Here is a 13,016-nt window from a genome sequence, read left to right on the forward strand (position 1 = left end):
TTGATTCCCCCCCCCCCCCCCCCAATTTTGATTAATACGTTCTCTCTAGAAATCTCTCTAGGTCTTCCAGCACAACTCTGCCAGAAGTTGACCGTAGAGTTGTGCTGGAGAACCTATACATAGCTTCAATTCACAGCATACAAAAGTTTATAAACGGTGAAAAAATGCATGCTCTTCTTAAAACCTTAATGTTCAAATGCCATTTCTCAATAACCCGAACCTGCAAAGTTTCATGTGAAGCACGGAAGCTGAGGCTGAGATGTTGGAGCCTACTGTAATTATGATGGGGCTGATGGAGGCACTGGCTGAGGAAAGCTCTGTTTTAATCACTCTGCTGCCTAATTGGACTATACTAGGAGCAACTCTTTTACCACTAGAACTTACAGGATTTGGCCAGTAGTTAAGCTTGTTTTATGAATGAACAAGGTCTTAGAACCTGTTGGACATCTGCTGGGTAGATCACAGTTACCTTTCAGGACTAATTTTTTGTTCTTGTTTGGTCTCTTCTTTTCTACTCTTTCTACATCCAGACGCCTCAGAGGATAAAAGTGATGAGAAGAAAAAGAATTCTTCTTTGCCAACTTCGTCTTCAAAGGAGAGTGGTGACTCAAAAGACCAAAGGTAATGCTTCCCTTTTGCCAGAGATAGTGTTCTTGCACCTAATGCTTTCCTCATATCCTGGCCTTACTACAATGTAAATGTTAGTACATTTTCCTTACCAGCTTGTTGGCTGGGAGAATTATAGATTGATATCAATATATTACGTCTGCTCAAAAGGAGAGGGTGCCTGCAAGGAAATGAATTAGGGTGGTGCCTTTTAAAAAATTCTGTGGTTGTAAATGGGAAAAAAATAAATGTCTACAAAACACGGTGTCCTTTGTGAGTTTATTTTGGTTATCCTTGTTTATGATTTGATTTACTTTCATTCCTTCTTAATTCTCTCTTATGCTTGTCTTTCCTTTATTAATAAAAACATCTTTTCTGATTTTGTTGATTTTCTTTGTGTTTCATTTTTTAAAAAATTAACCCATTCTTATCCCTCCCACACATGCCCATGCATGCACTTACTCATACACACACTTACCTCCTAGGCAGCTTAAAGTTTATTTCTCCAAGGCATTTTGTGCTTCTTATTTCACCTGAAGCAAGAATTATTGTATTGGGTACATTTCTCCAAGTGGAAGCAATAATACCACCCAGCAGTCCTGCAGCCTTTCAACTTGAAGCTATGTTGATAACCACCCATATTCCAAATTGCAGTGAACTCTGATTCTTTCCTTTACACACAGAGCCCTGGCATAGTGAAGATTCCAGAAGTCTGTTGTGCATCAATCTTGTATAAGTTTTCCTTTGATACATCACCCAGAAGTGATGCAGGGCGCCAGTTCTAGGACATTATAATTTACCCTCTTTGAGATTGTTGTCTTAAACATTGGATTATGCTGCTTTAAAGCATACTCTGGGTGGAAACACAAGGTCAGTTAATTGAGCAGCTGCTCTTAAAATCTTGTCCTCTAGTGGTTAATTTCATGGAGAGTTGATTCCCTGTAGCTCATGTATGTACTTCATTTTTGCAACTCTGTAAAAATTTGGAGAAGCTGATCTATACAAATTGTTGCATGATCGGATGTTGCAAATGACAGCTCTTCCTAAGGTTGGCTATTCTGTTGCTACATAAACGTTACTGTTCCTTTCCAGCTTGAGATAGTGTTTTTCTCCTGGACAGGGAGCTGACACTAGGTGGAGCTAGTAATACTTGCTTTAACCACTGTGTATTTTAATCCTTTATTTGGCATTCCTTTTGCTTAAAAACTTTTCTCTACATTGGCAAGAGGTGGCATTTTTACTATATTTAATCCAAAAGAAGCAGCAACCGAAATTTTTATTAATGAATTGATTTTTATTCCTCTGCTCCATTTCTCAGTTTAAACTATTGGGGGGTATGGATCATTTTATTTGAAGTTAAATCAAGTTCATACACTAAGGTAGCATGCCTAAGAAGCATGGCTTAAATCTGTTCAACCTTTGCCATGTAAGTTTTCTTTTTTGCATTTTCTGTTATATTGAAATTGACAGAACTGCGTAGGGGAGTCGTTTCACCTGCCGGATTAGCTGTGGTTGCCAAGAGAACAGCAGAAACTCCATATTTTCGTGTGCTGATTGGACTTTAGTCCTTTTTTCCTGCTTGAAAGCATTGCAAGCCATGAGCTTTTAAAGCCAGACTGGAGCTCTGCATTTGAAACTTTCTCGTTCTCAATATTTATTTAAAAACAAATAGACTTGAAAGCACAGCGGAAAATACTGTACTGAATGGTTGCTAAATGATTATGTAAATCCAACAAACAAACAAACAAAAATAATCAACTTACAATAACCACCAGGCGAAAAGTTCAAGCTGCTGTTCTATTCAAAGATAGCCATCTTGGGGGCTGTACAGACTGCCTGCAGCTGCCCTTCTAGCGTCAAATCGGGGCCGTGGCAACCGCATGCTGTGGCCCCAATCTTTCCACGGTGCAAAAGAGCTGCAAAAAGTGGCTCCTTTCTGTGCTGTAGGAAGGGTGCCATAGCTACCAACACTGCAGCTTTTCTGCGCTCCTTTGCTGCTGCGTCATGTAGACACAGTGCCAGAGGACCATCACGAAGCTCTGTGGTGTGGTGTGCGGCACCACGCTGGTATGAGAGCGGAATTGGGGTGTGCGTCGTATGGATGCCATGCCCCGACTCCGCCCCCAGACCGGCCTTAATGTCCGGTCTGTACAGCCCCTTAGTATGCATCAGTATGTGAAAAGTATATATTGTAGCACTGTTTAACAGAGAAATAAGTTGGTAGCATGAGCTTTTGTAGACTTAAGTCTACTCCATCAGATGCATGATGGAGTGAAATTCCTGGGAAGAAACCTTTACAGCTATAAATGAGCTGGTTGCATGTGTGAATAGCAATAGAAATGCAAAACTTGTGGGCAGGAGGAAAGACATTGCTGCATAAAGCCAAGGTGAGTATTATTGTCATTGTTATTGTTATTATTATTATATTATTTATATAGTGCTGTAAATTTGCACAGTGCTGTACATACAAACAAAATAGATAAGAGTAAACCTGTCCATGGCATACAATCTAAGAAATAATAGCATAATACATATAAATAATACATAACAATACAGGAAAGGGTTCAGTAGAACAGGCAACAAATTAAAAATGTCAAATAGCAAATAATAGTTATGTATGAATTTTATATTGTTTTAACTAGATTATTTTAACTTTTTACATTTTTACTGTAAAGTTTTTTTAAATGTTTTTATTTTGTGGGCTGCCTTGGGTCCCTTTTTGGGGGGAGAGGCAACATAAAAATGAAATAAATAACTGAATAGTGGAGGGAGTAATTGGAATATAATGTGGTTGCCTATTGGAAGATTGGAAGTTCAAGGCCTGAGTGCTGTATGATGGGGCAAGCTCCCATCACTCATCCCAGCTTCTGCCTACCTGGCAGTTCGAAAGCACGCAACTGCAAGTAGATAAATAGGTACCGGATAGTGGGAAGGTAACAGTGTTTGGTGCAGTCATGCTGGCCTCATGACTACCAGAGCAGCCCTCGAACAATGCTGGCTCTTCAGCTCAGAAACAGAGATGAGCAGTGGCCCTACAGTCGGTTACAACTAGACAGTCATGTCAAGGGACTACCTTTACGTTTTTATATTAAACAGGCCAGGCTCTGTGCTAGAATACACATACACAAAACCCAGAACACTTCAGTCCTGGGTATTCCATCTCAGATCTCCAGAACGGCAGTCCTTGAATTAAAACTACATTGAAAGACTGGAAAGAGAAACAGGAGAAGTGGAATATATCCGCAAACTCCAGTCCACCAACAGTGGGTTGAGCAGAGACAATGGTTTCCCGATATAGCACTAGTTAACACCTTAGCATCATGGAGGTTGTCTTGGACAGTTTATCATATCTCCTTTCTACTTAATAACCCTCCACCAGTGTCCATATAAATGTTGGTTATGTGGTTGTCTACCCACCTTGGCTTTAGGCAACCTCTTTCCTCTTGCCTTTATTCCCCAACAACCATAGTTAAAACTGAATTTGTCATCTTACCACCATACCCACAACTTTGCATTTCTGTTGCTATTCTAACATGCAGCCAGCTCATTCATAGCTATAATGGTCTGTTCCTAGGCACTTCCCACCATGCGTCTTCAGTCTATGAAAGCTTATGCTACCAACCTATTTCTCCCAGTCTCAAAGGTACTACAGCATTCCTTTGCATACTGCTGTTCTGTGTTAGTCAATCACCTCTTAAGACCACATACACACACCCTTCCACAAGCTGAGAGGAAGCATGCACTGGGGCTTACAGAGCTGCTAGCCCTGGATTTAAGCTAATGAGACAACTCACATATTGCAGGAAAAGATTGTGTGTGTGTGTGTGGGGGGGGGGGAATAGAAGAATCAGGGTGCTAAAATGCAGCCATAATATGAAGTTATATGAAAGCAATATATATCCATTTGTTCTCTTCCTCATAGAAGGCGTTTAAACAATGGAATTGGAGCAGGGTCTACGTTTTTTTACATGTCTTTGGAGACTTCAACATAGCTACAGTCTGTTTGCAGTAAAAGCCAGTGAAGTACAGTGGTTTGAGTGTTGGACTAGAACACTGAGACCAAGGATTGAATCCCCATTTGGCCATGGAAATCCACTGGGTGATCTTGGAGAAGTCACACTCTCAGCCTCAGGAAGGCAAAGGCAAACCCTCTCTGAACAAAGCTTGTCAAGAAAACTCTGTGATAGGTTTGCCTTAAGGTCTCCATCAGTAAGAAATGACTCGAAGGCACACTACAACAGCCTATTTGCTGACTGAATTCAGAGACGTAGCCATGTCAGTCTGGAATATGAAAGGGATCTTGTAGCACCTTTGAAACTAACTGCAAAAGAAGTTTTTGCATAAGAATTGTTCTACTTCCTTAGGGCCTATCAGGCCTTGACTAGAACTTTTCTTTCACCCACTATCAAAGGTGCTACAAGATCCCTTTGCATACTTCTTGCTCAATGTTAAGTAAACATTCATGTAAATCCCACGGATCCAATGTGGCTAATGAGGAATAGTAATGGGATTTCGGTCAGGATGGTGAGAGCTTTTTACTCAGAGCAGATACACCAGTTTGTTGTGGCATAGTGCTAAAGACCTCTGCTTTGTATGATGCACTTCAGCACCTCCCTGTTCCCCTGCTATGCATTCTTCCCAGTCCTGGTGGCTTGTAAATGCTGGAGCCCTTCTTTTCAACCTTTGTGTAATGGCAACTGAGTAGAATCCACTGCTTCAAAAACTGCAGTTGATCATGAGCAGGAAGATAGAAGATTTTTATTGTGTTGCACTTCCATTGTAAATTGTCCTGGAATATTTTAGGATGAATGGTTATCTAGAATGAATGAATGAATGAATGAATGAATGAATATATAGTATATTGGCTACATTTAATGGTAGCAATTCTCCTGGTTTCAGACTTGAGATTTTCTAAGTACTACCACCAGATGCCAGGAGTAAGCTGGATGTTCAATTCAGTGTATTCGGAAAGATGACATTATGTGTAGGAAAATGGATAATACTATTGACTCCAGAAGGAAATTGAAGATAGGGAATTCTGACTGGGTGGAGATATGTATACCCATTTGCTGATGCTACCACTGTGCATGGAGATGAATCTTAAAAATGGATGAGTTGAATGAGTCATTGGACATATCTTCTTTGCAGGTTAATTTGATTTTACCATAATTTAGAGTTAACATGATCTCTTCCAATGAATCATGGAAATAAGTTTATTATGTGTACTTATATTGCAAGTCCTACTCACAGCCAAAATATGTGTCCCATAGTCTCTTTTTTAGGGCTGCGGGACATAATGACTTGGGGTGTTTTTGCTGTTAGCTGCCCTTGAGTCAATTCTAACTCATGGCGACCCTCTGGATGAGACATCTCCAAGTATCCCTATCTTCCATTTCACTTCTCAGGTTCTGCAAACCCATGCCCCTAACCCCCCTGATTGGGTTCATCCATCTGGTTTGCAGTCTTCCCCTCTTTTTTCCATCCTCTACTGTTCCTAGTATTATTTTTTCCTAATGATTTTTTTCTCATTATGTGGCCAAATTATAATAGCTTAACTTGATAAGCTTGGCTTCCAAGGAGAGCTCTGATCTGATCTGTTCAATGACCAAATTATTTGCTTCTTGGCTGCTCATGGTATCCTAAGTACTGTTCTACAACGCCACATCTCAAATGAGTTTATTTTCTTTCTGTCTGCTTCCTTCACTGTCCAACATCTGTACATGGTAATGGGTTATACAGTGGTTTGAATTATTCTGACTTTAGTGCTCAGTTGTATGTCTTTACTCTTCAGGACCTTTTCTAGTTCTTTCTTAGCTGCCCTTCCCATTCCCAGTTGTCTTCTTATTTCTTGACTGCAGTAACTATTCTGGTCAATGTTTGGTCCTAGGTATGAGAATTCTTTATTTCAATTTCCTCATTGTCTAGATTGAATTTATATATTTCTTCAGTAGTCATTATTTTGTTTTCTTTATGTTCAGCATTAAACCTGCCTTTGCACTTTTCATCTTTAACTTTCCTTATTAACTGTTCCAAGTATGTGCTGTTTTTTTTGCCAATATTATGGACTCATTGGCTTTTCTTAGGTTGTTGATGTTTCATCCTCCTGTATTCACTCCTCCTTATTCTAATTCCAACTCTGCTTTTCTTATGATGTTTTCAGCATATAGGTTGAACAGATAGGGTGAAAGGATGAACCCTTGTCTGATCCCTTTGCCTATTGGGAACCACTCTGTTTCTCTGGATTCTGTTCTGACAGAGGCCACTTGTCCTTGGTACATGTTTCTTATCAGGATTATCAAATGTAGTGGCACCCCCATCTCTTTGAGTGTGTTCCATAGCTTTTCATGATCTATGCAGTCAAATACTTTGCTATAGTCTATGAAACACATGCTGATTTTTTCTGGAATTCTTTGGCGCGCTCCATCAGCCATTGTATGTTTGCGAAGTGGTCCCTGGTACATCTCCCTTTCCTGAATCCTGCTCACACCTCTGGGATTTCTCTCTATATATGTTTGGAGTCTATGCTGCAAAACATTGAGCATTATTTTGCTTGCATATGAAATTGGTGCTATTGTCCTATAGTTGCTGCAGTCTTTTATATCTCCTTTCTTGTGGATTGGTATATGCATTGATTGTTTCCAGTCTGTTGGCTACCTGTTTGTTTTCCATATTTGTTGGCATATTTTAGTTAACACTAGAGTTGTTTCTGTTTGTGAGCATTGTAGCAGTTCGATTGGGGTATCATCTGTTCCTGGTGATTTATTTTTCCCAGTTTCTCTTATTGCAGATTCCACTTTTTTGGAATTTGGGCTTCATCTTCATGCGATTTCTCTTTCCCTATGTCATTCATTTCCTCATCTCTTTTATATAACTCTTCTGTGTATTGCCTTCATTGTCTTTTTATTTCTTCTTGATCCTGTATTATATTCTTTTTCTCTCCATAGAACACCCTTGCCTTTGGTTTGAATTTAGCTTTGATTTCCCAGATATTTTAGTAGAGGTCTCTCATTCTTCCCCTTTTGTTGTTGTCTTCTATTGTTCTACATTGGTCATTGTAGTATTTTTCCTTATCCCTGTGCACTAGATGTTGCAGAGTTGCATTCATGCTTCTGGTCCCCCCCCCCCAATTTTCCTTTGCCATTATTATTATTATTATTATTATTATTATTATTATTATTTTCTTATATCCCACCTTTTTCCCAATATAGGGATTCAAGATGGTTCAACTTTTTCTTTTATTGCGTGAAGTGTTTCATCTGGGTGTTACTGGACTTGAATTCTCATCGGTCTCAGCCAGTTTAGAAAGTGATGTGGAGTGATAGGGGTTCAACATAGAATCATGGAAATATGCAGAATGCATGTATTCCTCATGCTTATGTCCAGATTTAGTTCAGTTCAAAGTAATGAATATTTTTGTATTTTTGTCATACAAGGCAGAAATTCAACAGAAACTAGGTATATGATTTGTTGGGGAATTCTTCTATGTAATGAAATGGAATGAATCAGTCCAGCGGGATTTGTGCAGAAGATAATTTCAGTAAGTTTTGCTCATAGCTAACTCACAGGGCGAGACTAACTGATGCTTATATGGCCACTCTTTTTCTGTTGTATGCCTTCAAGTTCTTTCTGACTTAAGCTGACCCTAAAGTGATTTTGGAGGAGGTTTGCCATTGCCTTCCCATGAGGCTGAGAACATGTGACATGTCTAAGGTCATCTGGTGGATTTCATGGCTGAGCAGGGATTTGAACCCTGGTCTCCAGACTCCTAGTCCAATGCTCAAACCACTACACCACACTGGCTTTCTATCTGGCTGTTAAAAAACAGTCCCAACTCAGGCACTAAAGGCACTAAATCCTGTCTGATCTTGGAAGATGAGCAGGTCAGCCCTGGTTAGTACTTGGATGGGAGACTCAAACAGTACCAAGTGCTGCAGGCTATATTTCAGAGGAAGGAACTGGTAAAACCACCTCTTGAGTATTTCTTGCCTAAGCAAACCTTATGAAATTCATGGGATTGCCTTAAATTGACAGATGATTTGAAGCACATACAACACCCTTTAAGGGCATTGTGTATGTATGTGTCTTCAAGTTGCCTGGATTACAAGATAAAGATTACAAGATAATGCATGTGGAGTATTCTGAATACTCAACGGAGCTATAAGACATTGAAGATTTGCTGGCTTGTAACAATTGACTGTCACCGAGCTATATATCCTTGCAATGTGTTTTGCTCTGAAGCATTTTATAGTTCTTCGTAATGAGCAGAAGGTCTCACAATCTAGTTAATATTTGTTGGGATTCAGGGTGTTTCCTAGACTGCCTATTTTCTACCTACAATGGATTTTTTTTCTCTTACATCAAAAACTGGGAACTGTATGTGTAAAGCAGAACACAGATTTTGAAGTGTCAATGGAAACATGATGGAGGTAAAACTCCAGAATAATACTGATCTTCACCTTACCTTTGAATTCTCACCTTTTCTTACAAGAATATTCATTTGCAAAGATTGCCTGACATTGGCTGAATAATTACTGGGTTGATAATTATTTGTAATACTTGGCCAATTCCATTGCTGCCAGTTTTTCCCCCTTGGTTTTGTTATATTTTAATGTATTGAACATCACCCAGAGGAATCTGGCTATTGGGGAATCTGAAGCTGGAATCCTGTTGCTGTGTTATGCTAGTGGTTGTATTTTCCCAGAATTCTGCAATGGCAAAAGAGGCAGATAGAACCTGCCATCTCTAAGCAGTTTATTTCTGTGGCACCTTATTTCCTTCAGGGCTATTGAATCCACAGCCATTTTCCTACTGCTACCACTGTCTATGCTGGCATAGTTAACACCAGCATAGGGTACATAGCAGCAGGATTCTGATCTAAAAGTGTAATTATTCAATTGCTTCAGAATTTCTAATGGCTAGTTATATTCTGTTCCTTGGAAAATATTTCATAGTAATGGTCTTACATTAGACCACCTACTCAGCTGCGCTTTTAGGAAGGAAACGTTAAAAATTCTTCTTGACTCTGCCCAGTATTTATATATTTCTTTCCACCTATAACAGTATTAGAGAGCAATATCTAGCTCCCATCTTCAGAAATTTGAGGGAAAGGGAAGATGAAAGCAAGCTGGCTCTGCTATTGCAAGGAGTTGAGTCTTTTATTACTCTTAGGGTTGCCTTGTTCGCAGTGAAAGCTGCTATTCTACTGAAGCAAGACGAAGAAAAGGAACCCAGATAGATTGTTGTGCAAATTGCAAGAACAGTGTAATCAGAGCCATATATTTTAAATTTTATAGAGATTTCTTTTAATGTAAGTTTTAACTTTGTATGGTTTTTTTTTTTTAAAATAGAGATTACTTTTTATATAAGTTTTAACTATGTATTTCCCCCCCTTTATCTTGTATTCTTTGAAATGGTCTGGAGACTTATTCAATAAAGATATGTATATATGTATGTATATGTGTATGTATGTATATATTTCTTTCCACCTAAACGTTTACATTGGTTTACAAAATGAAATTAGTATCTAATTTAAGAAAAAGAAATTATTTAAATACAAACCAAGAAAAATGTTTCATTCTTTGGTAGAAAATTCAGGACAAATAAGAAGAAATCATTTTTTGCAGAGAGCATAATTTGTGTATGGAATTTGTTGGCCACAATATGGCCGCTGGTTTAAACTGCTTTAAAAGGTGAGCTAAATGAGGGAACTGATAGGGATTATTAATCTTGACATCTTCATGCCTGGATCAGAACAGTATGAAGATGAGCAACAGCTGGAGATAAAAACCTCCTTCTTGTTCTACTTGTAGGTTTCTGACAGCAATCTACTTGGTCACTGATGAGAAATAAGATCATAGATTAGATGGTTCTTAGACCTGAATCAGCAAGGTGCTTACGTTTTTAATATATGTGGAGTCTACTTTTAGGATAGGACTAAATACTCTAAAGACACAAGATCCCTTCTGATCTTGGAAGCTAAGCAGGGTCAACCCTGGTTTGTTTTGGATGGGAGACCACCACCAAATACCAGGTCCTTCAGAGGAAGGAACTGGAAAAACCACCTCTGGATATTCCTTGCCTAAGAAATCCCTTTGAAGTTCATGAGGTTGTATAAGCCAACAAGTGATTTGAAGGCATACACACACACACACACACTGCAGTGTGCCCTTGATATTTGCTGGAGTTTGGTTTCAGAATCTCTGTGGATATCAAAATCCATGGATGTTCAAGTCCCATTAAATATTATGGATAGTGAAATGGTGTTCCTTATATAAAATGAAAAACATTAAGGTTTGTTTTGGGGAATTTATATACTATAAAAATATTTTCAAGCAATGGATGATGGTATCTGTGGATAAAGAAGCTGTGGATACAGGTGGCTGACCATACATTTGGGTAAAGAAATTTAATAGAAAACTCTCTCTCTGTTTTTTTAAAAAAATAAACCTTAGAATAGATACCTGTCGACCCGAACACTGAGGTTTCGTTCCAGGACTCCCTATGGATACTAAAATCCATAGATACTCAAATCCCATTAAATACAATGGCATAGTAACATGCTCTCCCTCATATAAAATGGCTTTTGAAATTTATATTTGTTTTTAATATTTTATATATTGTTTTTAATATACCTTTTGAAAGGTATGCTTTTGAAATTTATATTTGTTTTTAATATTTCAAGCTGTGTATGGTTAAATCCATGAATAAAAAATCTGTGGATACACAGGGCTGACTGTACCAGCAAATATTGTGGCTAAGACAACTTTTCTGCATATTGCAGATGAAGAATAATACTTTCAGCTTGCCTTCTCCACTCCTCTTTTATTTCTGAAGGATTCTGAATCTTGGATATTATAAAGCTTATTTCTGAAAGCTTAGGATGTTGATAACAATTCTAATTTTTCATTCTCACATTTCCACTAGCTCTTCATGACTTGACTTTAACAATGTGAGTGGAGAAATTCTGACTAGTTTATTTTCTCTTTTAGCTCCACTAAAAGACAGGATCCTCCGAAGACCCCCACCACTCCAAAAATGACCACCTTTCCACCATTGCCTGTCACATGTGACACTGTGCGTAACAAGTGTAGAGAAATGTTAACTTCTGCCCTCCAGACAGACAGTAAGTAACAGGAGAGTTGGTGTGTAGCATTTCTCCTTCTATAGCCCTGAATCTTGGCATTATAAAATAACTTATATTTGGTTATGTTCATAATGACCACTGCTAAACTCTGAGGTTCATCTGACCTATAACTCCCACACCCCATTCACATTCTGGAACAGTTCTGATAAAAAAGAGCCATGATAACATTGCTTTGAATGATGGCCTAATCAAGAAGAGTATGAAGATTCACCATCACTCAGTGATACAGCATAGTAAAGCCCCAAAGATTTGATTAAAAGCCATTGTATAACTTGGTACCAGAATAAAACCAGTATTGGTCTCAATTGGGTCTCCTAGGAGAGGATGTTCCCCAGTTCAAAGGCCACAGCAGAGCAGGCACTCACACACATTCTCATGTATTGTATTGCTCCCAGTAGTGGGACACAGAAGGGCCACTCCAGCTGATCTTAATCCTTGAGCAGGCATAAACAGTGGACCCTTGTTATCCGCTGGGGTTTGGGTCCAGGACCGCATATGGATACCAAAATCCACGGGCACTCATGTCCCATTAAATACAGTGGCACAGTAAAATGGTGTCCCTTATATAAAATGGCAAAATCATGCTTTGCCTTTTGGAATTAATATGTTTAAAAATACTTTCAAGCCATGAATGCTTGGATCAGTGCATAAAAAAATCCATGGATATGGAGACTGACGGTATACAGAATGCATATCAATATCTTAGGCCATTTAAGGTTTTGCATTTCATCACCATCACTTTGATTTCAGACCAGATAGTGACAATCCATGCAGTTCTTTGAAAACAGGTTTTGTGATTAATACAGAATATTCCTGTCAGCATTATGGCTGCTGTGTTTTGCACAGGAAGTAGCTTCAGAGTAATCTTCAAGGGCAGCCCCATGTAAAATATACCGCAGTAGTCTAATTGGGAAATTACCATATAATTGGGAAATTAATATGCCATATATGAAGCCGTAACATTGTACTCCATCAGTGCACCTAAGGAAGCAGATTGTAATATGTGAAAGCTCATGCTAAGATTTGTTAGTCTTAAAGGTACCATACAACTCCTACCCCACCTGCATTTTTATAAAGCATTAATAAGTTAGCAAAAGAGTCTGTCTTTATGGCAGGTGGAAGTGAGAATTTTCTCCAGTTCACCTCTAGCACTCTCACCTTGGATATGGCAGCTAAGAGCTAGCTCTTTTGAGAGGATAGACAATGTACTAATGTTGCTGGCTGCTGATTGGTTGACTTCTGGGTACAATTCTTGAAACTTGAACTT

At 38.8% G+C, this 13,016-nt stretch overlaps 1 protein-coding gene across 2 annotated transcripts in view; it reads left to right on the forward strand.

The window, feature by feature from the left end:
* Window positions 1–13,016, forward strand: part of TCEA2 (transcription elongation factor A2) — a 44,004-nt gene that overhangs the window by 9,898 nt on the left and 21,090 nt on the right. For both annotated transcript variants that reach the window (XM_089513579.1, XM_089513580.1), the window contains 2 exons: window positions 531–621; window positions 11,595–11,728. In XM_089513579.1, the coding sequence (XP_089369705.1) occupies window positions 531–621; window positions 11,595–11,728 (225 nt within the window). The remainder of the gene's footprint in view (window positions 1–530; window positions 622–11,594; window positions 11,729–13,016) is intronic.

The sequence above is a fragment of the Sceloporus occidentalis genome, unplaced genomic scaffold (genome assembly GCF_023333645.1).
Source record: "Sceloporus occidentalis isolate IW3139 unplaced genomic scaffold, rSceOcc1.0.p SCAF_3, whole genome shotgun sequence".
Lineage (NCBI taxonomy): Eukaryota > Metazoa > Chordata > Lepidosauria > Squamata > Phrynosomatidae > Sceloporus > Sceloporus occidentalis.